This window comes from Sinohyriopsis cumingii, chromosome 2 (genome assembly GCF_028554795.1).
Source record: "Sinohyriopsis cumingii isolate HCF-2022 chromosome 2, ASM2855479v2, whole genome shotgun sequence".
Lineage (NCBI taxonomy): Eukaryota > Metazoa > Mollusca > Bivalvia > Unionida > Unionidae > Sinohyriopsis > Sinohyriopsis cumingii.
Window position 1 is genome coordinate 167,292,587 of NC_142962.1, and position 25,298 is coordinate 167,317,884.

A 25,298-nucleotide genomic window follows, 5' to 3' on the forward strand; every position below is an offset into this window, starting at 1 on the left:
GCTATAGTCTACTTGTTCAAACAGAGGTATTTTAATCAAATATCTTTACTTTTTAATTTCATTTTTCGATTCTTATTTATTAGATTTATTGTAACCTTTATATTAGGGCTATATAGTTTTGTAGCACATGATCCTGTTGGGCTAAATTGGGACTAGAAAAGAAACAAAAAGTGCACTCTACTATTTTTTTTTTTAATTTTATTTTGGCTTGTTTATCTGCCTTTTCTACATTTACTCTTGAAATACCACTGAAATGAGGGGTTGGCCGTAATGCCGCCTGTTTTGGTCTATCCAGCATATACATCAATATCGAATTTAACGCCATTTTTTGGTTCAAAATCATTCACTGGCATCTCCTTTAATACTTCAAAGCTCATATAATCTGATACACTTCTGACTTTAAAAATAAATTGCCTTCATTACTATGATCAGCCAGCATTTGCCGAGCTAAATCGTCACCTATAGATTAACAACGCTAAGAATCGTCCACTTTGGGTCTTCTCGAGAGCCCGTATTATAAACACGCATTTGTAAAACTTCCTTTATCCAAGGTTCAAACTTCAACACAATGTTTGGCCAATGAGCCAATCAAATTTAGAAACACAACCATTCATGTTAAGGTGAAGGTGCCAGAGATATCAACACAACCATTCATGTTAAGGTGATGAAACCAGAGATGTCAATAGCTACGACAAAATACAAAATACATGTTGCAACAAGCGCTTCAACATTTTTACCATTTCTGCAAGTACTTTAAGGGTGAATGGTTGAATAAAGTTGTATACTGCGCAGAGTACATTTCATATGCATGACTTGAAATTATTTTGCGGGAGTTCTCACGCATCATTGCTTTCCAAGTGCGCAAATTCATGTTTATGAAAGAAAATTTTTATCTGCTTCAGATATAATTCTTTTTATGGATGGAAGCTCTAATCATATGAAATTAGACGACTTTTAAGGCCAATTGTCAAAATTTAAGTAGTTTTCAAATCCAGGATGAATTTAAAGATTTTTAAAGGCTATCTTTTAAATTCAAAGACTTTTCAAGGCTGTACAAATGATGGACATACAGACTAACCACCTGTCACAACTAGCGATTCTTACAACAAACAGGAGAGTGCATGAATTCTAACTTACATGGTAGCGGTCAGCAAGGGTCATGATGTCCACCAGCTGTTCTGTTGATAATTCATTGGTCTCCATCTGACCACAGTAAAGGTACTCAAGGAACACCCGGAACAGATCAGGATTGGTATCATGAACTGTGATCTTCCTAGAAAACAGATGCACATATTTCATTAACTTAAATAGATTTACACATACCAGTGTTTCTGCTAGGGTTGCGCTGGAAAAAGCTGGTACAAGAACAAATTTTACATGTTAAACAACAAATCTCATCAATGCATGGTCAATCACTTGCACAGAGAGAAGAAAATTAAATTGTAAATAAGAGTAAGAAAATGAATGCATTTCTGACCTTTACATAAGTTGCATTCATAATGGACAGCGTCACAAGTCAACACCACATTCCACACAGCATTGCGAATTTCATCCTATCTGTGACTCAGTAAATTATCAGGTAAACATCATCAAATGTAACAAAAAATACCCAATTGGTTTTGTAGAAAGTCCTTAAATGAATTGGCTAGTTTTAGCTACATTTAATGATGCTGACTTGAAAATTTACTGAGTGACAGACAGGATAAAAATTTGTTACACTGTGTGGAGCAAACCATCGTGTAATCCATTTCCAATGTCGGTCACCAACTTAGTTTATACACAATCATACATGCCAACCCCTGGCAAGGAAAAAGTGTAATCCATGGACAAAATTAGTAATCCGAGCAGAAAAAGAGCAATCCATATATAACATAATAAAATTCTGTAAGTATATATACAAAATGATTTATTTACCCCTTCTAGTCTTTTAACATCAATTACTGCTTCAAATTTTCATATATAGCACTTTAAAAAGCAACAGTCTCTCATATTGCATTTCAAAACACTTTGTACCAGCTGAGATAATGAATGTTTTGCACACCAGTAGAGAACCAAGTGCTGGGTTACAGAGCCTGGATCTGAATTCAGATTTATTTTTGCTAACAATGCTGAATAATCTCTACGTCAGCATTAGAATGGTACAGAACCAATATTCCTTTCATAACCTGACAAAGAAGAGGAAATGTGTATCTTCCAGTTATTGTATCTTTTAGCTGGGAAATAAGGTGCCATTGCACATCAACTCTGTCTGCATGAAGTACACTGTCAGATTGAAAGCCAACTTGATACTTATGGGGTTCTCCTTCTAATTTATCAGCAGCCTTTCCTGCAGCAAGGTGAATCATATGACAGGGAAAACCTGATATGGAGACATTTTTCAAAATATAGAATGCAACTCCTTTATGAATTCCATTCATCACTGATTTATTATCAGCTGAAAACCCCATACAGTTCTGCCAATTTATGTTTATTCAAAGCATTATCAAGCAAATAACAAATGTTTTCTCCAGTGGAATCTACTGTTAATTCTGGTAATGAAAGAAGAGCACTCTGACTTTGCCCTTTTTGTTGTCAAAGTCTCTTACACATACTGGGTACTACTTTTTGTCATCATAATCACTGCTCCTGTCTGTTGCAATACTAAACGGCCCAACTTTCATGGCTTCTGCAATTTTGAGCGAAATATCGTCTGCTAAAGACCTAACAATATTAGATGATTTTGTTCTTGCAGATGCATATTTTCTGCAATTTTGGAATCAGAAAACATCCATTTGAACAAAGGACCAATGTAGTCTTCTACTGCTAGGGGTAGTCCATGTTCTATTAAGAACTCGGTAAATAACACATCTGCATTTATTAGTTCTACTTTAAAAAAGAAGTTACAAGTTACCTTAGTACTGGAGTTTGTAAAACGAGCTAATTCAAGGTTTTTTTGTTTTACCATCATGACCAATATTAAAATCCTTTCCACACAGCCTGCATTATGCGAGAAGATGCCCTAGAATGGAATGCTGTTTTGTGTAATTCATGTATTCATCTTTGAATCAGTTTTTTGTATTTTTCTAATCCATCTATGAAATTATCTGAAAAACGTTTTGCTCGAACACACACATCTACTAGAATAAATCTGACTAAACTTTTAGCACCAAATACCTACAGACTGGTTCGGTAACAGATATGAATTAGCACAAAGAATCTGCAAGCAAAAATTAAAAACTAGAAAACCAGTCTGTTCTCTCCTAACTAAGCCATACAGCTGCTATAAATAGAAACTGAGGTCAAAAGTTTGAAAATAAAACCAGAATGTTTCTTGGAAATAGGACAGCTGTTATAAATAGAACATAATACTGTTAGGAAAGTGCATGCAAGGACGGACAAGCACACTCTTATGTTGTAGTTACATAGAAGCCATCTTTTCTAGAATATGGTCTGAAAGATTAATGGATGTTAATATAAATAAGAAAACAAATCATTAATTTCTGGGGAAGGGGACATACCGAAAATGTGTAATCCGAATACATTTATGCGTAAGGCATAATTTAGTGAAAAAAATGTAATAATTATGCAAAAAGCCTAATGGTTGGCATGTGTGCACAATTAACAACTTTGACTCAGAGTTCATTATTAAGTTAAATAGTGGATATGTTTCTATGCACCACATAAAATGTTTAGGTTTAGTGGCTTGGTATGAATGAAAGCTATCAGATTCAGCAGGTTAGATCACATGACTTAGCTATAAATAGAAACTGGCAAAATCCAGGACAAAACCAAAACGCCCAGCAAACAACACTTGGTTATTAGTTTGTTTTGAACAAGAGTAAATACAAGCATCAATGGTATCCAAAACAATAAACTCCATAACACCCAGTACTTTTAAAACAATTCAACTTGTCAATTGCTGTGACACGATTACAGATTCTTCAATGCAAACGGAATGAAGCAGAAAGTGACTGCTTGGATTAATGTCTATGAGGAATGCTTTAATTGTATTATTTCACCTTGAAATCCATCAACCCTTGCAATCCATCAAAGAGATAAGCTGACTCTCCTTCTGGCGCTGTGTTGTTGCTGACAATCGCTGATCAAAAATTGCAGGGATATGGAGCTACAACTATACGAATAGAACAAGTCAGCCTCTGATACACTTTCATGCTAAGACTTTTAACGTTTAAGACTTAAAACATGTCGGACAGTTTGTCGGTACATAAATACTGACAGCCATATCTTCTTCCGGTATAGGGGTAAAAGTTATAGGTAAATACCGGCATATACCAGTAAAATGGAACCTCTTGATGTACAAGTGGACACAGAGGTCAATTTCATTCCCAGAATGCTAAGAGATGAAAAACAATGCCACAAAGGCAACATCATAGATGCCAACTCCCAGATAGGTGTAAGTGAAATTATTTCTAATATAAGTGGCAAAAAAAGTGTAATCTCAACATAAAAAGTGTAAGCTATATATTACATGCCATAATTACAGGAAATAGTATGAAAAATGTGTATTTATTTTTACTTTTAACTGGGAGCTGGAGCAGGTCACCTTATTTATATAGAACACTCACTTTAACTAGTCTACATGTCTAGCTTGTACTGAATGATCATGCAGTCAAGTCCACAAATTCTGCAAAGAACATGATGTGTCCAATCAGAGTGCTGTATTACATCACTCCTATATTCTTCTTTTAAATTTGTAAAGCACTAATGAGTTGTACTTTTTCTGATCTGACATGTTTAAAGATCCATCTCCTCAAACATTTTTCATTCATATAACATCAGTGAAGCACACTGATAAAGCCTGTTCTGTTTTTGTAAAAAGTATAGACTGGTCCGCTACTTAAATATTTCTCAAAATAATATAATGAATTGGTGAGACATAGTTTTAAATTGAACAAACCCATCTGTTTTCTTGGAAATATGTCATATTAATCTGCTATAAATAGAAAATAAGGAAATTAAATTTAACTATTATGCAGAAGTCTTCTTTTTTAGAATATTCTCTAATTTATATGTGTACAGCTAAAACACAACTTTATACTGCTTTTTATTTTAATGTACCAAACAAGTGTAATCCATAAAGATGGGCATATAAAAATATATTTTCTTTTCTTTTTATGAAAGATGTGTTCATAAATAATGCCTCCACACCAAGCACAGCCAATATGATGCCTAATATCCTCATCAAAACATAATCCAATTTATGTTCTAGAAATGTAAGCATGCACACCTCTTCAGAAATAGGGTGGTATCTATCACATTTAATCAGAAACCGTATTAACTCGTTAAGAAATATCACTAATAGTCCATTAAGTGCAACAGCCTTTTGGTTTAAATTCATTAATATCCAGAGACACTGTCCTAACTCCCCTGAGACGTTAAAAGTCATTAATATCCAGAGACAGTGTCCTAACTCCCCTGAGACGTTAAAAGTCATTAATATCCAGAGACAGTGTCCTAACTCCCCTGAGACGTTAAAAGTCATTAATATCCTGAGACACTGTCCTAACTCCCCTGAGACGTTAAAAGTCATTAATATCCAGAGACACTGTCCTAACTCCCCTGAGACGTTAAAAGTCATTAATATCCAGAGACACTGTCCTAACTCCCCTGAGACGTTAAAAGTCATTAATATCCAGAGACACTGTCCTAACTCCCCTGAGACGTTAAAAGTCATTAATATCCAGAGACACTGTCCTAACTCCCCTGAGACGTTAAAAGTCATTCCATTCTAATAAGCACACAATATCTGTTCAGAAGTACAACTTCTATGATGTAGCTAGTAGCTGTGAATGGCAGAGGACAGCTGGTGTACAACATGATGTACATGTATAACAAAGAGTTATAACCTACATGTATGACTGACAGAGTTATAACCTACATGTATGACTGACAGAGTTATAACCTACATGTATGACAGACAGAGTTATAACCTACATGTATGACAGACAGAGTTATAACCTACATGTATGACAGACAGAGTTATAACTAAGTGCACTTTGCCACATCATCTATCACAGAACATAGCAAGAAACTAAATATACAAACTATTTATCTTATGCTATGAAAACAGCATAGATGATATTCCTTTCCAAATATATTGGGGGGGGGGGACTGACATGAGCTGAGCTAGTGAGGTAATAGACAAATTTAAATGACCAGAGACACTATGAAGAAAGACAATCATTTCTCAAAGATTACCTTTTCACAAATGTGAATGAAAAATACATTTTTTGGCTAATATTTTCAAGATCAAATAATCTGGACTATTTTTTAAAACCTAAAGATCTTTGGTAAGGGACAGCAAGCAACACTGTATAGAAATTTGAAACATTGGCAATGTGGCCAATATTAGCAGATTGTTTATATATAAAATAGAAAGCTTTAGGGAACCAGGCTTGTGGAAGGTACATCTGTACATTTCAGAAAACAAGATAAAGCAGTCACTGGAAACAAGCAAGACACAGATGCCACTGGATACACAAGACACAGAAGCTATTAAACACAACAAGACACAGACATCACAGGATACACATAAGACACAGAAGCTATTAAACACAAGACACAGACATCACAGGATACAAACAAGACACAGAAGCTATTAAACACAACAAGACATAGACATCACAGGATACACATAAGACACAGAAGCTATTAAACACAAGACACAGACATCACAGGATACACACAAGACACAGAAGCTATTAAACACAACAAGACACAGACATCACAGGATACACATAAGAAACAGAAGCTATTAAACACAACAAGACACAGACATCACAGGATACACATAAGAAACAGAAGCTATTAAACACAAGACACAGACATCACAGGATACAAACAAGACACAGAAACTATTAAACACAACAAGACACAGACATCACAGGATACACACAAGACAGAAGCTATTAAACACAACAAGACACAGACATCACAGGATACACATAAGACACAGAAGATATTAAACACAACAAGACAAAGATGTCACAGGATACAAAATAAGACAGAGAAGCCATCCGATACAAGCAAGATAAAGAAGCCACTGGATACAACCAATATAAAGCTAATGGATACAAACAAAACATAGAAGCCACTGGATACAGCCACTTGATAAAAGGAGACAAAGGCGCCACTGATGACAAGGATACAAAATCTCATGATGAAAGTGTAGCAGAACTCACATGCATCAAGACTGAAGTTAGACAATTATGAGTGCATCAAAGGACAATTATAAATGACAAATGGAGTGCATCAAAGGAAAATTATAAATGACAAATGGAGTGCATCAAAGGACAATTGTAAATGACAAATGGAGTGCATCAAAGGAAAATTGTAAATGACAAATGGAGTGCATCAAAGGACAATTGTAAATGACAAATGGAGTGCATAAAAGGACAATTGTAAATGACAAATGGAGTGCATCAGGAGATAATTATTTCTGCCAGTGTTCAGAGAACTACATGAACAAACTTCGCACTTAAAATACTAAAGTTATAATGAAAAAAAATCTCAAAATTTTCCAATCTAATTTAGGCATCTCTGAAATATGAACGTTTATATGATGACTTGTGATAAAGTGTTTTATAGAAGTTTCTCTAAGTATAGACCAAATTCCATATGGAATGAAATGTGGTTATGAACAGAGAAGACACTTTGTCATCATCCTAGAGAAAGCAAATTTTTAAACTAAATTATGTTTCTCCGAGAATAATTATCCAATCACATTACCTTAGGAATACTAGCCTGCTACCTCGCAAATCCAACCCTAGTAAAGACAAAAATCGTCTTCTCCTGTCTATTTTTAGATAGACAAAGGGCATTAAATTTTGCCCATTACCTCCCCTTGATACCACCAGGTGTGGCCAGTTTTTAGCTGAGTGAGACATTAATGTGGATGCTCGCATGGTGGGGTGGTTGGGAGGCTTTTTAAGTAATGTGATTGAGTAAGTATCCTTAGAGATGCATAATTTACTTAAAAAATTTGCTTGCTCCTTTGAATACATTCCCCAATCACATGACGTTATGAGAATAAGTAACTGAAGGGGGGGGGATGCTGAGCATCCAGCCTCTACCTTGGGTAACCTCCTGGAGTCGAGTGGCTGAATTCCCCATATGAAAGATAACCTATTTTCCTAATGACCCAAGCAACACAGCCCAAGATCCCTTGATCTGGGATTCATATATATATGGCTGAGAAGATGAAGTTGAGATCTTCTCACCTACCAAAATTTTCACTGGCAAATCCAGTGAAGGTAAATGGGCAATGTTGATTGGTCTATTTGATGGGCTGTGTTGATTGGTTTATTTGATCTGAAGGCCATCTGTGCCACCGCCACCACCAGATCCAACGTTTGTCTCTACAATGCTAAATCACAGCGGTAAAAACTCAATAAGGTTGACTCTGCATGCCAGCCAACAGCTTCTATTATATCTCAGATTGAAACATTACAGTTGAAAGAGAGGCTCAAAGAAATGGCTCTAATTTCGTGAGCTGTAATCCTCATGAAGTGACTGATCTTGAGAAATCTCAGAGTACGCTGAGCATATAACCCACTTCCGTCATGAAGCAAGGACTTGAGGGGTGAGGCCTTGTTTTCCATCCAAGCAAGGACCTGAAGAGTGAGGCCTTGTTCTCCATCCAAGCAAGGACTTGAGGGGTGAGGCCTTGTTTTCCATCCTTGACCAGGAGGAAGTGACGTTTACACAACTTGTCTCTGTGAGACTAATGGCATACTCGTCCCATCTGACAAGGAGGCAGAATGACATCGCTGAAACAAAACCACTACTGTAACCCCATCTTACAGGAACTGCATAACAGAAGGCATGTATATAAAACATAAACAAAAAAGGAGTCATGGTAAACTTCCTTATGCTCTGAAGCGACCTGTAGAATGTTAAATTGATACATGCTGAAACAACACAGGTCACAGAAACTAGTAATGTGTTGAAATTACTAGGTTGCTAAAAACACTGTTGTAATTAACAGATGGGTGAAGTGTGAAACCTATGGCCCTGTTTAAAACTTATGCTGCATGCTTAGTAAATAATTAAACCATAATTCTATCAAAGCATCATGAGAGACGGATAAATTAAGCATAATTATCAAGCAGCACTTCAGAATTATGTTATTAACAGCTCCATTGTGGACGAAGTGAGCGAATAAAGTCAAGTGTACACTAAATGGTAATGATCTTGTGTAAGGTCAACGATAGAGTGGTGGGACGGTGGTCCTACAATATGAAGTCCCAAGAAGTGACAAAACACTCAAAAATTGGCAGAAACTGTAAAATAAAGAATACAACCTGCAGCACATTGACTATAAATGTAAAATAAACGTTGGATGGATCCATAGGAACACAGAAATGGGCTGGATTGTCAGAGGCTATTGCACTGTGTGTCTCAGCACACAGCAAAGCTAAAAACTGGCAACACCTGGTGGTATCAAGGGGAGGTAATGGGCAATAATAACTTCCCTTTGTCTATCTAAAAGTAGACAGGATAAGACAATTTTCATCTTTAGTAGGGCTGGATTCACAAGGTAGTAGGCTAATATTCCTAACGTAATGTGATTGGGGAATGTATTTGAAAGAGAAACTTACTTATCTATGGATTCCTTCATTCCACTGAGAAGTGCCCTCTTGAACCATTCACAGTGGGTTGCTATGACAACACAGTGGGCAGGAATGTAGGTGACCTCCACATCTCTATCAGGCTCGGTCCTCTCCACTGTCTCGCAGCCAGTGTGGTCTATCACAGTGTCACCAACATCTGCAAATCACATAAAATATAGAATTGACACCCAAATTTGAAAACACTCCATCAGTCTTTCTTACTTGATTTCCAGTGAAAATGACAGGTTGAAACCAATCATGCAGAAATCCTGCACACAATTCTAACCTTAACATCATTCATACCATAAGTTGAGTCATAACAAAATGAAAGCAATATACAGATTTAAGTGTATTTACCTGACCATATTTATTAGTCCAAATAATAAATTACAGTAATACCTCGTGCATTTGCGTTTCTGGAGTCGCGAATTCATGGATTCACGAAATTTTCATTGGTACACTGTGAGTGCAAAAGAAAACGGCAGCCAATGAATTAGTATAGGGGTAATATTAGTATACATGTACCGTACTGTAAATGCGCTAGTGTGGCAAATACCCATTAGGCGATACTGTACTCTATTTTTACGTCAACCATTTATTTCTCTTTTTAAGGGTAATGTATTAAGCTAACTTTTAAATGAAATTAAAGTGCTTTGGGAGCATGATTTCGGTCATATTTAGGGTTTAAACCCTAGAAATAAGCATTTATTAGTATTTTTAGTGACTCGTACCAAACATTTGCGATTCCTCCTGATCCGCAACTGGTTCTGGAACCCAACCTCGAGAATGTTTGAGGTATTACTGTATTCATCAAACTGTATGTTTTTGCATGTATGTGATGTTGAATGGGAACAATGTGCTCTCCTGCAAGTCAACAGAGGTGCTTGATTAGTCCTGTCTGACTACCATGGCATGTCCTTGAACAAGGCACTTTATCACTTGATCAGTCCTGTCTGACTACCATGGCATGTTCTTCAACAAGGCACTTTACCACTCGATCAGTCCTGACTGACTACCATGGCATGTCCTTCAACAAGGCACTTTACCACTTGATCAGTCCTGTCTGACTACCATGGCATGTTCTTCAACAAGGCACTTTACCACTTGATCAGTCCTGACTGACTACGATGGCATGTCCTTCAACAAGGCACTTTACCACTTGATCAGTCCTGCCTGACTACCATGGCATGTCCTTCAACAAGGCACTTTACCACTTGATCAGTCCTGTCTGACTACCATGGCATGTTCTTCAACAAGGCACTTTACCACTTGATCAGTCCTGACTGACTACGATGGCATGTCCTTCAACAAGGCACTTTACCACTTGATCAGTCCTGCCTGACTACCATGGCATGTCCTTCAACAAGGCACTTTATCACTTGATCAGTCCTGTCTGACTACCATGGCATGTTCTTCAACAAGGTACTTTACCACTTGATCAGTCCTGACTGACTACGATGGCATGTCCTTCAACAAGGCACTTTACCACTTGATCAGTCCTGCCTGACTACCATGGCATGTCCATCAACAAGGCACTTTACCACTCGATCAGTCCTGTCTGACTACGATGGCATGTCCTTCAACAAGGCACTTTACCACTTGATCAGTCCTGTCTGACTACCATGGCATGTCCATCAACAAGGCACTTTACCACTTGATCAGTCCTGTCTGACTACCATGGCATGTTCTTCAACAAGGCACTTTACCACTTGATCAGTCCTGTCTGACTACCATGGCATGTTCTTCAACAAGGCACTTTACCACTTGATCAGTCCTGTCTGACTACCATGGCATGTCCTTCAACAAGGCACTTTACCACTTGATCAGTCCTGTCTGACTACCATGGCATGTTCTTCAACAAGGCACTTTACCACTTGATCAGTCCTGTCTGACTACCATGGCATGTCCTTCAACAAGGCACTTTACCACTTGATCAGTCCTGTCTGACTACCATGGCATGTCCTTCAACAAGGCACTTTACCACTTGATCAGTCCTGTCTGACTACCATGGCATGTTCTTCAACAAGGCACTTTACCACTTGATCAGTCCTGACTGACTACGATGGCATGTCCTTCAACAAGGCACTTTACCACTTGATCAGTCCTGTCTGACTACCATGGCATGTCCTTCAACAAGGCACTTTACCACTTGATCAGTCCTGTATATCATGGCATGTCCTTGAACAAGGTACTTTACCACTTGATCAGTCCTGTCTGACTACCATGGCATGTCCTTCAACAAGGCACTTTACCACTTGATCAGTCCTGTCTGACTACCATGGCATGTTCTTCAACAAGGCACTTTACCACTTGATCAGTCCTGACTGACTACGATGGCATGTCCTTCAACAAGGCACTTTATCACTTGATCAGTCCTGTCTGACTACCATGGCATGTCCTTCAACAAGGCACTTTACCACTTGATCAGTCCTGTCTGACTACCATGGCATGTCCTTGAACAAGGCACTTTACCACTTGATCAGTCCTGTCTGACTACCATGGCATGTCCTTGAACAAGGCACTTTACCACTTGATCAGTCCTGTCTGACTACCATGGCATGTTCTTCAACAAGGCACTTTACCACTTGATCAGTCCTGTCTGACTACCATGGCATGTCCATCAACAAGGCACTTTACCATTTGATCAGTCCTGTCTGACTACCATGGCATGTCCATCAACAAGGCACTTTACCACTTGATCAGTCCTGTCTGACTACCATGGCATGTCCATCAACAAGGCACTTTACCACTTGATCAGTCCTGACTGACTACCATGGCATGTCCTTCAACAAGGCAATTTACCACTTGATCAGTCCTGTCTGATTACCATGGCATGTCCTTCAACAAGGCACTTTACCACTTGATCAGTCCTGTCTGACTACCATGGCATGTCCTTCAACAAGGCACTTTACCACTTGATCAGTCCTGTCTGACTACCATGGCATGTCCTTCAACAAGGCACTTTACCTCCAATTACCTTGGTACTAAATTATCTACTTGTGTGGCTGTGCCATAAAACTTAAAACAAAATTAAGCAAGCTTATAACACATAGAAAAACAACATCCATTCAGAAAATATAACTACAAAGAAAGAAATATCACACCAACAATAAATTTAAATGTCAAATCTGTTTGTTAGCCAGTCAATAAATTCAAATGTCAAATCTGTTTGTTAGCCAGTCAATAAATTCAAATGTCAAATCTGTTTGTTAAGCCAGTCAATAAATTTAAATGTCAAATCTGTTTGTTAGCCAGTCAATAAATTCAAATGTCAAATCTGTTTGTTAGCCAGTCAATAAATTCAAATGTCAAATCTGTTTGTTAGCCAGTCAATAAATTCAAATGTCAAATCTGTTTGTTAGCCAGTCAATAAATTTAAATGTCAAATCTGTTTGTTAGCCAGTCAATAAATTCAAATGTCAAATCTGTTTGTTAGCCAGTCAATAAATTCAAATGTCAAATCTGTTTGTTAGCCAGTCAATAAATTCAAATGTCAAATCTGTTTGTTAGCCAGTCAATAAATTCAAATGTCAAATCTGTTTGTTAGCCAGTCAATAGTGATCCCTCTACTTATCCTATCCACTAATAAACCATACCCTTCTAACTTCCAACATTAAAATTAAATCAAAAAATACAAATTGTTCATTGAACATAGATGACCCATCACAATGCCTCAAACTTACCTAACACAAAACTTAACTATGGTGTTAGATACAGATGAACTGAGGACAGACAGACAGATAGACAAAGGTAGCACTATATGTTATAAATCCGTTGTAGTAGGGTACAAAAACAACTCTTGTTCTGATCTAAGAATTACAATAAACAAATATCTCACCCTGTGCAAGAATAATTTCAAAAGTCATATCTGTCTTGTGACCCGACCTGAGTAGTTCCAGAGCCCTTTTAGCCAGAACACTGTCGTGAGCAAATGGTGGAACACACAGGGATTCTACCACACTCAGCTGAAACAATATTGATATATGTATTATCACATGGAATTTCTAACTATGTACATCTTATAACGAGAATATATCTTGCATAAATACATATGAAATGTGACCAGAGAACACAGACGTCCCTGCATACATGGCAAAACTGCTGAGAGGAATTTGTTAGAAAATTAGGTTTCTATGAGGATACTTACCGAATCACAATAACATTAGGAACCCCTCTACCAGTGTCAGTATAACATAGAAAATAACATTAGGAACCCCTCTACTCCTGTCAGTATATCATATGGACTAACATTAGGAACCCCTCTACTCCTGTCAGTATAACATAGGAAATAACATTAGGAAATGTAAACTCCTCTACTCATGTCAGTATAACATAGGGAATAACATTAGGAAGTAAACCCCTCTACTCCTGCCAGTATAACACAGGGATTACCATTAGGTATAACCTCTACTCATCTCAGTATAACATAGGAAATAACATTTGGAATCCCTTACTCTTGTCAGTATAGTCAGTATAACACCGGGAATAACATTAGGAAATCCTCTACTCCTGTCAGTATATCATAGGGAATAACATTAGGAAAAGTAAACCCCTCTACTCATGTCAGTATAACATAGGGAATAACATTAGGAAGTAAACCCCTCTACTCCTGCCAGTATAACATAGGGATTACCATTAGGTATAACCTCTACTCATCTCAGTATAACATAGGAAATAACATTAGGAATCCCTTACTCTTGTCAGTATAGTCAGTATAACACCGGGAATAACATTAGGAAATCCTCTACTCCTGTCAGTATATCATAGGGAATAACATTAGGAAAAGTAAACCCCTCTACTCATGTCAGTATAACATAGGGAATAATATTACAAAGTAAACCCCTCTACTCCTGCCAGTATAACATAGGGAATAACATTAGGAAGTAAACCCCTCTACTCATGTCAGCATATCATAGGGAATAACATTAGGAACCCCTCTACTCCTGCCAGTATAACATAGGGAATAACATTAGGAAGTAAACCCCTCTACTCCTGCCAGTATAACATAGGGAATAACATTAAGAAAAGTAAACCCCTCTATTTCTGCCAGTATAACACAGGGATTACCATTAGGTATAACCCCTCTACTCATGTCAGTATAACATAGGGAATAACATTAGGAAGTAAACCCCTCTACTCATGTCAGCATATCATAGGGAATAACATTAGGAACCCCTCTACTCCTGCCAGTATAACATAGGGAATAATATTAGGAAGTAAACCCCTCTACTCCTGCCAGTATAACATAGGGAATAACATTAAGAAAAGTAAACCCCTCTACTTCTGCCAGCATAACACAGGGATTACCATTAGGTATAACCCCTCTACTCATGTCAGTATAACATAGGGAATAACATTAGGAAGTAAACCCCTCTACTCATGTCAGCATATCATAGGGAATAACATTAGGAACCCCTCTACTCCTGCCAGTATAACATAGGGAATAACATTAGGAAGTAAACCCCTCTACTCCTGCCAGTATAACGTAGGGAATAACATTAAGAAAAGTAAACCCCTCTACTTCTGCCAGTATAACACAGGGATTACCATTAGGTATAACCCTCTCTACTCCTGCCAGTATAACATAGGGAATAACATTAGGAAGTAAACCCCTCTACTCCTGCCAGTATAACATAGGGAATAACATTAAGAAAAGTAAAACCCTGTACTCCTGCCAGTATAACACAGGGATTACCATTAGGTATAACCCCTCTACTCATGTCAGTATAACATAGGGAATAACATTAGGAAGTAAACCCCTCTACTCATGTCAGCATATCATAGGGAATAACATTAAGAACCCCTCTACTCCTGCCAGTATAACATAGGGAATAACATTAGGAAGTAAACCCCTCTACTCATGTCAGTATAACATAGGGAATAACATTAGGAAGTAAACCCCTCTACTCATGTCAGTATAACATAGGGAATAACATTAGGAAGTAAACCCCTCTACTCCTGTCAGTATAACACAGGGATTACCATTAGCTATAACCATTCTACTCATGTCAGTTTAACATAGGGAATAAAATTAGGAAGTAAACACCTCTACTCCTGTCAGTTTAACATAGGGAAAAACATTAGGAAGTAAACCCCTCTACTCCTGTCAGTTTAACATAGGGAATAGCATTAGGAAGTAAACCCCTCTACTCATGTCAGTATAACATAGGGAATAACATTAGGAAGTAAAACCCCTCTACTCATGTCAGTATAACATAGGGAATAACATTAGGAAGTAAACTCCTCTACTCATGTCAGTATAACACAGGGATTACCATTAGATATAACCATTCTACTCCTGGCAGTTTAACATAGAGAATAAAATTAGGAAGTAAACCCCTCTACTCCTGTCAGTTTAACATAGGGAAAAACATTAGGAAGTAAACCCCTCTACTCATGTCAGTATAACATAGGGAATAACATTAGGAAGTAAACTCCTCTACTCCTGTCAGTATAACACAGGGATTACCATTAGATATAACCATTCTACTCCTGGCAGTTTAACATAGAGAATAAAATTAGGAAGTAAACACCTCTACTCCTGTCAGTTTAACATAGGGAAAAACATTAGGAAGTAAACCCCTCTACTCATGTCAGTATAACATAGGGAATAACATTAGGAAGTAAACTCCTCTACTCCTGTCAGTATAACACAGGGATTACCATTAGATGTAACCCCTCTATTCATGTCAGTTTAACATAGAGAATAACATTAGGAAGTAAACTCCTCTACTCATGTCAGTATAACACAGGGATTACCATTAGATATAACCATTCTACTCCTGTCAGTTTAACATAGAGAATAACATTAGAAAGTAAACCCCTCTACTCATGTCAGTATAACACAGAGATTACCATTAGGTATAACCCTCTCTACTCCTGTCAGTATAACACAGGGATTACCATTAGATGTAACCCCTCTATTCATGTCAGTTTAACATAGAGAATAACATTAGGAAGTAAACCCCTGTACTCCTGTCAGTATAACACAGGGATTACCATTAGATATAACCATTCTATTCATGTCAGTTTAACATAGAGAATAACATTAGGAAGTAAACACCTCTACTCCTGTCCTCTACTCCTGTCAGTACATCTTCAATAGCCAAGGTTCTGATAACCCTATCTACACCTTGGTGGATTGAACAGCCATACTGGTGTTTTGTCCTAGGGACACCTATTGGATTTCATTTGTTGCCTCCCTTAGTATATAATGCCAACTAACCAATAGTGTGGTGCATTGTATGTCTGCCAAAAACAGTGGTTGCAATTGACCTGAAAAAGATAATTTGTAAGTTTAACATCGAAAGTATGTCTGTGTACCAGAGGGAAGCCATTACAGGTCCATTTGAGTGAAAGGTATTTGTGCAAACACAGATGGACACTGGAAATTGCTTATTTATCAGTCCATTGAAGTTGTGCTCCCCATGTCTTGATCATGCAGGATCTGTGTTCAAATTTTGATTGATTGCAATGGCGTGCTGCCACATCCAATGAAATTCAGACCTGAAGCTCAAAATTATCTGCTCGATATGCCAAGGTACAGAGAGGGTCATCAGAACCTTGGCTAGTGAAGATGCTGCCAGTATAACATAGGTGAATAACATTAGGAAGTAAACCCCTCTACTCCTGTCAGTAGAACATAGGGAATACATCTTTTACATTACCTTTCCTTACCACTGGTAGGTGGCTACACTGCCATCAATGTGATGCTTATCAGTTTTAGCTATGCATTAATTACATCAAGCAAAATGTCTGTTTAACCTTTAGATAATCAGTAATATATTTTGGGAAAAAACATTTTTACTCCACTTAATAAATTCTCCTATCACATTTTTACTCCAATGAATAAATTCCCCTATCACATTTTTACTCCACTGAAAACACTTAGTTGAGTCACATCAAAACCCAGGAAAGATTTTATTTAGGGAACAAGGTAAGAGATTTTGGCCTATTCAAGTGAAAACTGGCCAACTGGTCTGACAGATCCTAACCATGTCCAATATCCTGTCTACAATGATCCCTAAAAGTGTCAAAGATGATGGAGTGACAGCCTATGATGGTATCAGGGATTAACATTTTCTCTTCAAAAAGCCACAGAAACAATGTCAGTCAATTTTTGCAACTGAGGCAAGAAATTGGACAATGCTGCCGACCTTGCACCAATACCAGAAAAACTGGCATTTCTCGTGTAAGCCTTTAAAGTGGAGTTATGGCCTCAAACAAAAAAGACTATATCAATAGCATGACATACAATGGCTGGATTGATTTGCAAAATCCCTATCCTAAAGTTACGGCTTGCACAGACTGAAGGTCTAACTTCCTTTCTACACCAGGCTCTCCTGACAAGATACTAGCATTAAGAAGAAGCCTGTCTGGGCTGGAGTGAAACAGCAAACCTGTCTGGGCTGGAATGAAACAGCAAACCCGTCTGTGCTGGAGTGAAACAGCAAACCCATCTGGGCTGGAGTGAAACAGCAAACCCATCTGGGCTGGAGTGAAACAGCAAACCCATCTGGGCTGGAGTGAAACAGCAAACCCATCTGGGCTGGAGTGAAACAGCAAACACATCTGGGCTGGAGTGAAACAGCAAACACATCTGGGCTGGAGTGAAACAGAAAAACTGTCTGGGCTGGAGTGAAACAGCTAACCCATCTGGGCTGGAGTGAAACAGCTAACCCGTCTGTGCTGGAGTGAAACAGCAAACCCATCTCTGTGGAGTGAAACAACTGTGATTGTTGGATCAGTTTGAGCCATGTTGAGATTTTCCATCATGTAAGCCATGAACAAATGGCTTGCTAGTTGAACTGGTGGCCATGAAGTAACACGGCCTGCTAGATGAACTGGTGGCCATGAAGTAACATGGCCTGCTAGTTGAATTGGTGGCCATGAACAAATGGCCTGCTAGTTAAACTGGTGGCTATGAAGTAACATGGCCTGCAGGTTGAACTGGTGGCCATGAAGTAGCATGGCCTGCTAGTTGAACTGGTGGCCATGAAGTAACATGGCCTGCTAGATGAACTGGTGGCCATGAAGTAACATGGCCTGCTAGCTGAACTGGTGGCCATGAAGTAATATGGCCTTCTAATTGAACTGGTGGCAATGAAATAACATGGCTTGTTTGCTCACACAGTCAAACTGGACCACTGACTGAATGGGTGGCTTACTGACAGGCCAGATGAAATGGGTGCTGAAATGTATGAACCCTTTTGATGGATGCCTGTAAAAGTTGGCATACAACAGAACAGTCAGCTGGTATTGGCACAGTTTACCAATGTATCAACCTCTCTTTGCTAGTTAAAATGTATGTTAAGTTGGCTGGACCAACATGAACTGATAGCAGGAGTGATCATCTAGGTCAGTAATATACCCCTTGAACCCAGACATACAGTCCCAAAGACCATGCTCAGACTGGGCTGCCAAGAAATGGGAGGACAATCTTCCAACACCACCACTTGAAATGAACAAAGAACTGAATGGTAGAAATTCTACTAAGGCCAGCAACTGTGTTGTCATTTATTGCACAAATCTCTGCATTTGCAACACAAACAGCATTAGGAAATATTGCAGCATTGGCATCTCCAAAACATGCTGTTCCAATAAATTAAGCTGTCCAGACATAACAGTCACAATGGACATAATCTTGCGACATCTGTAATCATGGGTAACTCTATCATGTGGTAGGAGCACAGAACATGGTCTAAAGGCTTTCCAAAACAACACTGGTCAGCAGGACAGTACCTATATCTACATGGAAGAGTTGACTTCCTCCAAACAGGATTTTTGGAAGTGTAATCATTGCATTACTACTAAAGGGATCAAGAGAATATTTCTAAAAGAGTGTGCGTCCTAGATGGGATAAAGACAAAAATCTCTAAAAGAGAGTGCGACACAGCATAGAGAGTGTGACATAGCATAGAGTGTGACAGCATAGAGAGTGTGACAGAGCATAGAGGGTGTGACATAGTATAGAGAGTGTGACTGCATAGTGTGACATAGCATAGAGAGTGTGACATAGCATAAAAAGAAGAGTAACTTAAGAATGGATGGGATACTGTACTAATACCTCTATTCAAGGGGAGATCACTCTTGTTTGACATGTATCAGTTGGAAGATGACAACTTTTATTGTTAAAACTAGTTTAAGAGGGTTAGAATGGCAAGACAGTCGTAATATGATTAGGTAAGGATGAACAAAAACAAAATATAATCAGCCAGCTCACTACTTCTACATGCTACATAGCTGAATAGCAAAGTCAATATATTCTTTAAACAAACCTGGTTGTTTCTTGCATTCTGTGGAGAACCATCACAACAATCATTGAATTTTGTTTTTCTATTTTGTACGGGATGATAAAAAAATTATTTAGCTTGCACTGAACTGCTTCTAAGAAAGGATATATTAGAATTACTTCAAGAATTACAACATTAACTTTTAATATTTTAAAAATTCAAAATAACAAAACTTGCTTCAAAAATTCATCTAAAAGAATATAAAAAAATTGTGTCTAAAATATATGTGTTATGAAGGACTTCACCAGAGTGACACCAAACCCAGCTCTGCTGATTGTTCAAATTATAATGGATGCTCTGATGGCCTAGTGGTTAGAGTGTCTGCCTCTGATGGCCTAGTGGTTAGAGTGTCTGCCTCTGATGCAGGAGTTCGCAAGGTCATGGGATGGAACCTCAACCAAGTCATAGCAAAATTTTATAAAAATGGCACAAGCAGCAGCCTCAGTTGGCACTAGCATTAAAAGGTTAGTGTTAGGCCTGGCGTCAGGATAATGTGACTGGGCGGGACATGATGCTGCAACTCTGGGGCATGATGCTCCAGCACTAGACATCACTATAAACTGCCACACTGCATACATTGGAAGGATATGACTGACTTTTTTTACAATGAGGTTAAAAAGCCATATCACAAACACACACACACACACACACACACACACACACACACATTTTCAACCTAAAATGTGAAGCCAAAAGTTACAACTTACCTGTATATACCTCATATCTACATTTTGTGCCTGTGCACTAGAAGATGAGGCCTCAGATGTGCTGTTATGGCCACCTTGTTGTTGCTGCTGCTGCTGTTGCCATGGCTTACACAGTCCTAAGGCAACAAGAGAGGAAGTGAATTGGTCTCTATGTACAGTATCACACACTTGCTGAACAAGGGGTGCTAAAGTCTGAAGGTTGTTTTCAACTTTATATATACCCCATGCCTGAAACAAAATAAAAAGCATTCTAAACTTTTCTGGTTAACTAACATCCAGCTTACTTTTCTGCTTAATCCCTTACTCTATTCTACACCATGATGTATGTCAAACTGGTATTTACCTTATTCTATTCTACAATATGTATGCCAAATTGGTTTTCACAATCCCCATGCTTTACTGTTATAAATGTTGTGATAGCCTGCCATTCCATTCATCTGTCTGCCAATTAGTGTACCAGCAGGTCCTTGGAAACTCGTTTTCCAATTTGATCTCTGGTTGCTAAGCCACTGCCAAGTTGAAGAACCAGAGTCATTACTGATTACAGTTTTAAAAAGCCCATGCCTTTTCGATACCATGGCTTTTATTCTTTGCTATTCGCTATCAAATTTCTCTAAGCATTGATACACAAGGCCTAGGTACACATATCCTAACAATTCAGAAGATAATTGATTTGTAAGCTTCTGACCTCCTTTGCACACAACAAGGTCTGGTATGACAGGTGAGATGAACTGTTATTTACTGCTTCATACTAGAGTGCTCATTTTTTTAAAAAAATTTGCTTTAAAACGTTGCAAAATATTAGTGTTAAAGAAAATGACAAACCTAATGATGAGTAAAACAAATCTTTGCTGTCTTACATACTTACATGTCTGTGACTTTATTGTCTTATATACTTGTAAGTGTCTTTGGTTGTCACGAAGATATAAGTACTAAGTACATATAAACAACAATGAGCATTTATGATAAGCAGATAGTTGATAAAAGAGGATTAAAAAATGTCATCAACTTCCATTTTATATACAGTTGGAGCATGGCTGCATGGATTTATTTTTTACAGTGTGTATATCCAGAATTCTTTGCGCTAATAATAATTTGAAATGAATCAACTTGAATCTCTCAACTGGCTAACTGGTGAGTTCAGAGTTGGTAATTTTGGAATCAGTTGGTACACTCTGGACAGAAATACTATATGCTTTATACGTTACATATTGTTACAGGATCATCTTTGAATTTATAATATAATTTTTATTTAAGTCATTTGAGACAATGAAGTTATATTTAAAATCCTTTCCATGGTTAGTACTATAGTAATAGTACATGTTGTTGTGTCAATCTAAGGTGAAATCAACGGGACAAGTATGGTATGCATGCAAGTATAAATGTGGGTACATAAACAGGTATGGAATTCACAGTACACTTGTCCTGTAGAAAGCTGTCGCGCATGCCATGGCATTTGACTGGTTCAATGAGATTTGAAGATCAGAAATGACACATGCCCTAGCATTTGATTGGTTCAATAAGATTTGAAGGTCGGAACAGGACTGGTTTTGCTTATGACTGAGTTTATGTTGAAATAAGAAGATTTACTTGTTTGAGCAATTCTAGTGAATCAGAAATGTTTATTTGAAATGCAAAAGGACACAATACAACATGTTTATTTTTTCAGTTATACACATCATTATTAAGAGTCAGAGAGGAATTTGTAATATACAAGTTCAATATAGCAGAGTGAATACACTTTGATTTAAACAGTGGTTTCAGGTTTAAGTGATTATATTCAAGGACTTCAATATTTAATTAATTCATTCTGAGGACTTCAAGTGATATTCTTCGTTCATGAGATTACATTTAATCAATAATATTTGGATTAATAATTCTGTTAAATTCAGTGTTATCATGGTAACACATAAGCACTATACAAGCTTCATTCGGATTACCTTAAAACTTTTTCTCGATTAGTGAGATATTTATATTACATTATTTGGATTACATTCTTGGAATTCATACAATTAAGGTATTTATAATTCTTTCCCATTGTTAGATTTTATATTTTATTTGAATAATTTTATATAATGCTTGAATGCTTCCTGGGTTTTTCTTGTCCTGTTACTTAAGTTCAAATCCCTAGACATAACGATATGGTAATTAAGTGCAATACACAACACTTTGTATGTTAGTTGTATGTGTGGTAATTACACAACAGTAAGCATGGCAGAGAACCTCATCATATTGAGGTCACTTGGGGCCAACACACAGCTTTGCTTGACTCCATTGGTTATTAGGAATAGTTCAAATGACTCATTGTAAACCACAGCACAGCAAGCATGCCATTATGGAAGTTCCAAAACATCATGGTAAACTTCTCTGCACAACCAAATAATGCCATGATCATCCAAAGGCCCCTATGACTGACTGAGTCAAAGGCCCCTATGGCTGACCGAATCAAAGGCTTCTGTTGGGTTGATGTATGTTAGATACAGGTTTTTGTTCTGTTCCTGGTATTTCTCCTGGAGTTGATGAGCTGCAAACAAATTTCTGTGCCACTTCATCCTTTCCTGAAGTCACACCAACTCAGGCTCCTGATCAATGTGACATACAAGGCAATTCAGCCGAATTTTTGTGAGGATTCTACTGACTACTGATAGCAAGGAGATGTGACACACAAGGCAATTCAGCCTAATTTTTGTGAGGATTCTACTGACAACTGATAGCAAGGAGATGTGACACACAAAGCAATTCAGCCTAATTATTGTGAGGATTCTACTGACTACTGATAGCAAAGAGATGCTCACATGGTTGTTACAGGCTTGCTTTCTGCTTATACAAGAGGATGCAGCCAGGTACTCCTGAGACATAGTTCAATGAGCCCATACTGAGTGGAAGTGTTTAGCCAGTTTCTGTGCCATGTGTGAACCTTCACCTTTGTAGATTTCTACCGGCATGGTGTCTGCTCCTGGTGCTTTGACATCTGACATTAGGTCATTTGTTTCCTCAATTTCAGTCAGTGTTGGGGGATCATCAAGTGCAGGGCATCAGCTCAGCAGCACTAGGCACTGATGGTATACCATACACACTTGTCTCCAGACATTTCAACATTGTCATGCAACTGAATTCAAACAGGCCTTGATGAAAGAGTGAAGGAAACTCTGCAACTTTTCCCTCACTTAATTCCAATTCATGAGCAAGTCATAACATTGTTACCCTCTGCCCACCCAAAACCTTCGCATCCAACAGAGACGAGCAAGCGACAAAGCAGCAGGTGTGGATAAACTGGGAGCTGTAGCTTCAGCACTATACACAGAGGGCAATGGACTGAAGCAGCAGTGGAAATCAGCAGCCCCCTTGGTGACTAAGTAGTCCTTTTTAGAGTCACATTGCTCACCTAAAAAGCATGAGGAATGAGCACGAAAAGGTGCCCTAAACATTGCCTGCTTCACCTTAACCCTGGTCAGCACACCAAAGCTGATGAGGATTCCGTCTTATTGGCAAAAAAAAACCTAAGAAGACAAAGGTGATGCAAATCACCATTGCTGCCTGGGATATGCACACCCTAATGAACAACACATCAGCAGCAAGACCAGGCAGAAGAACAGCTCTAGTTGGAAGAGAACTGGCCATATTCAACACCATGATAGCCCTTCTGAATCAAATCAGCCTAGCTGAGGAAGGACAATTAACAAAAGCAGGAGTGGGCTATAACTTTTTATGGAGTGTTGGGTTTGCCATCATATTACAGCTAGTCAGCAAGTTCATGAATCTCCGAAAGGCCATGAATGACAGATTAATGCAACTGAAATTCCCACTGTCTGGAAAAGGACATGCAACTTATCAGTACCCATGCATCCACTATGAGCAAACCAGATGAGATCAAGGAAGACCTGGAGTCTCTTAAGATCATCATCCTTGGTGACTTCAGAGTTAGAGCTGGCACAGATCACCAGACATGGCCAGGTGTCACTGGCAAATATAACTTTGGCAAATGCAATAAAAGACTTCTTCTACTGAGGAAACGCACTGACACATCCTCCAAATCACCAACAGTCTTCCACTTGCCAAACCAAAACAAAGCGTCTTGGATGTGCCTTCAGTTCAAGCACTGGCATCTTGTGACTATGTCATCATTGTCAGGAGAAGAGACAGGCATGATGTCCAAGTGACAAAAGCCAGGAGAAGAGACAGGCATGATGTCCAAGTGACAAAGGCCAGGAGAAGAGACAGGCATGATGTCCAAGTGACAAAGGCCAGGAGAAGAGACAGGCATGATGTCCAAGTGACAAAGGCCATGAGAAGAGACAGGCATGATGTCCAAGTGACAAATGCCAGGACAAGAGTGTTTGAATGGCAGAGTCTTCTCTTGACCTCAAGGTCTAGCAAAGATGACAGAGCTTGCACGCGAACTTCATTGCCTCAAGCAGAGTGTGGCAACTTTAATGTCTCTTGCTCAATCTGAGATGATGTTGGTGAGAATGTCTAAAGTGGTGGCCAGCCATACCAGCAGATTGTCTCGATTGGGATATGGTAACTTACACTCTTTAAACAGGTCTCCCTTGGAGTAGCTTGTTCAATTTCACACAGCTACTGAGGTACTAAACTGGGCAAATGGTGCCTTGAGTGTCTTACAGCACCATAGTGGGTATGCTGACTTACGACAATGATAGAGTTCTGATGTCAGGTGGGCATACTGG

At 38.4% G+C, this 25,298-nt stretch overlaps 1 protein-coding gene across 1 annotated transcript in view; it reads right to left on the bottom strand.

Annotated features, from left to right (window-relative positions):
* Positions 1-25,298, bottom strand: part of LOC149806261 (uncharacterized) — a 112,612-nt gene that overhangs the window by 19,491 nt on the left and 67,823 nt on the right. The window contains exons 15-18 of the mRNA XM_089951204.1: positions 20,611-20,838; positions 13,450-13,576; positions 9,600-9,768; positions 1,138-1,273 (exon numbers count right to left, since the gene is read on the bottom strand). Coding sequence (XP_089807330.1) covers positions 1,138-1,273; positions 9,600-9,768; positions 13,450-13,576; positions 20,611-20,838 — 660 coding nt within the window. The remainder of the gene's footprint in view (positions 1-1,137; positions 1,274-9,599; positions 9,769-13,449; positions 13,577-20,610; positions 20,839-25,298) is intronic.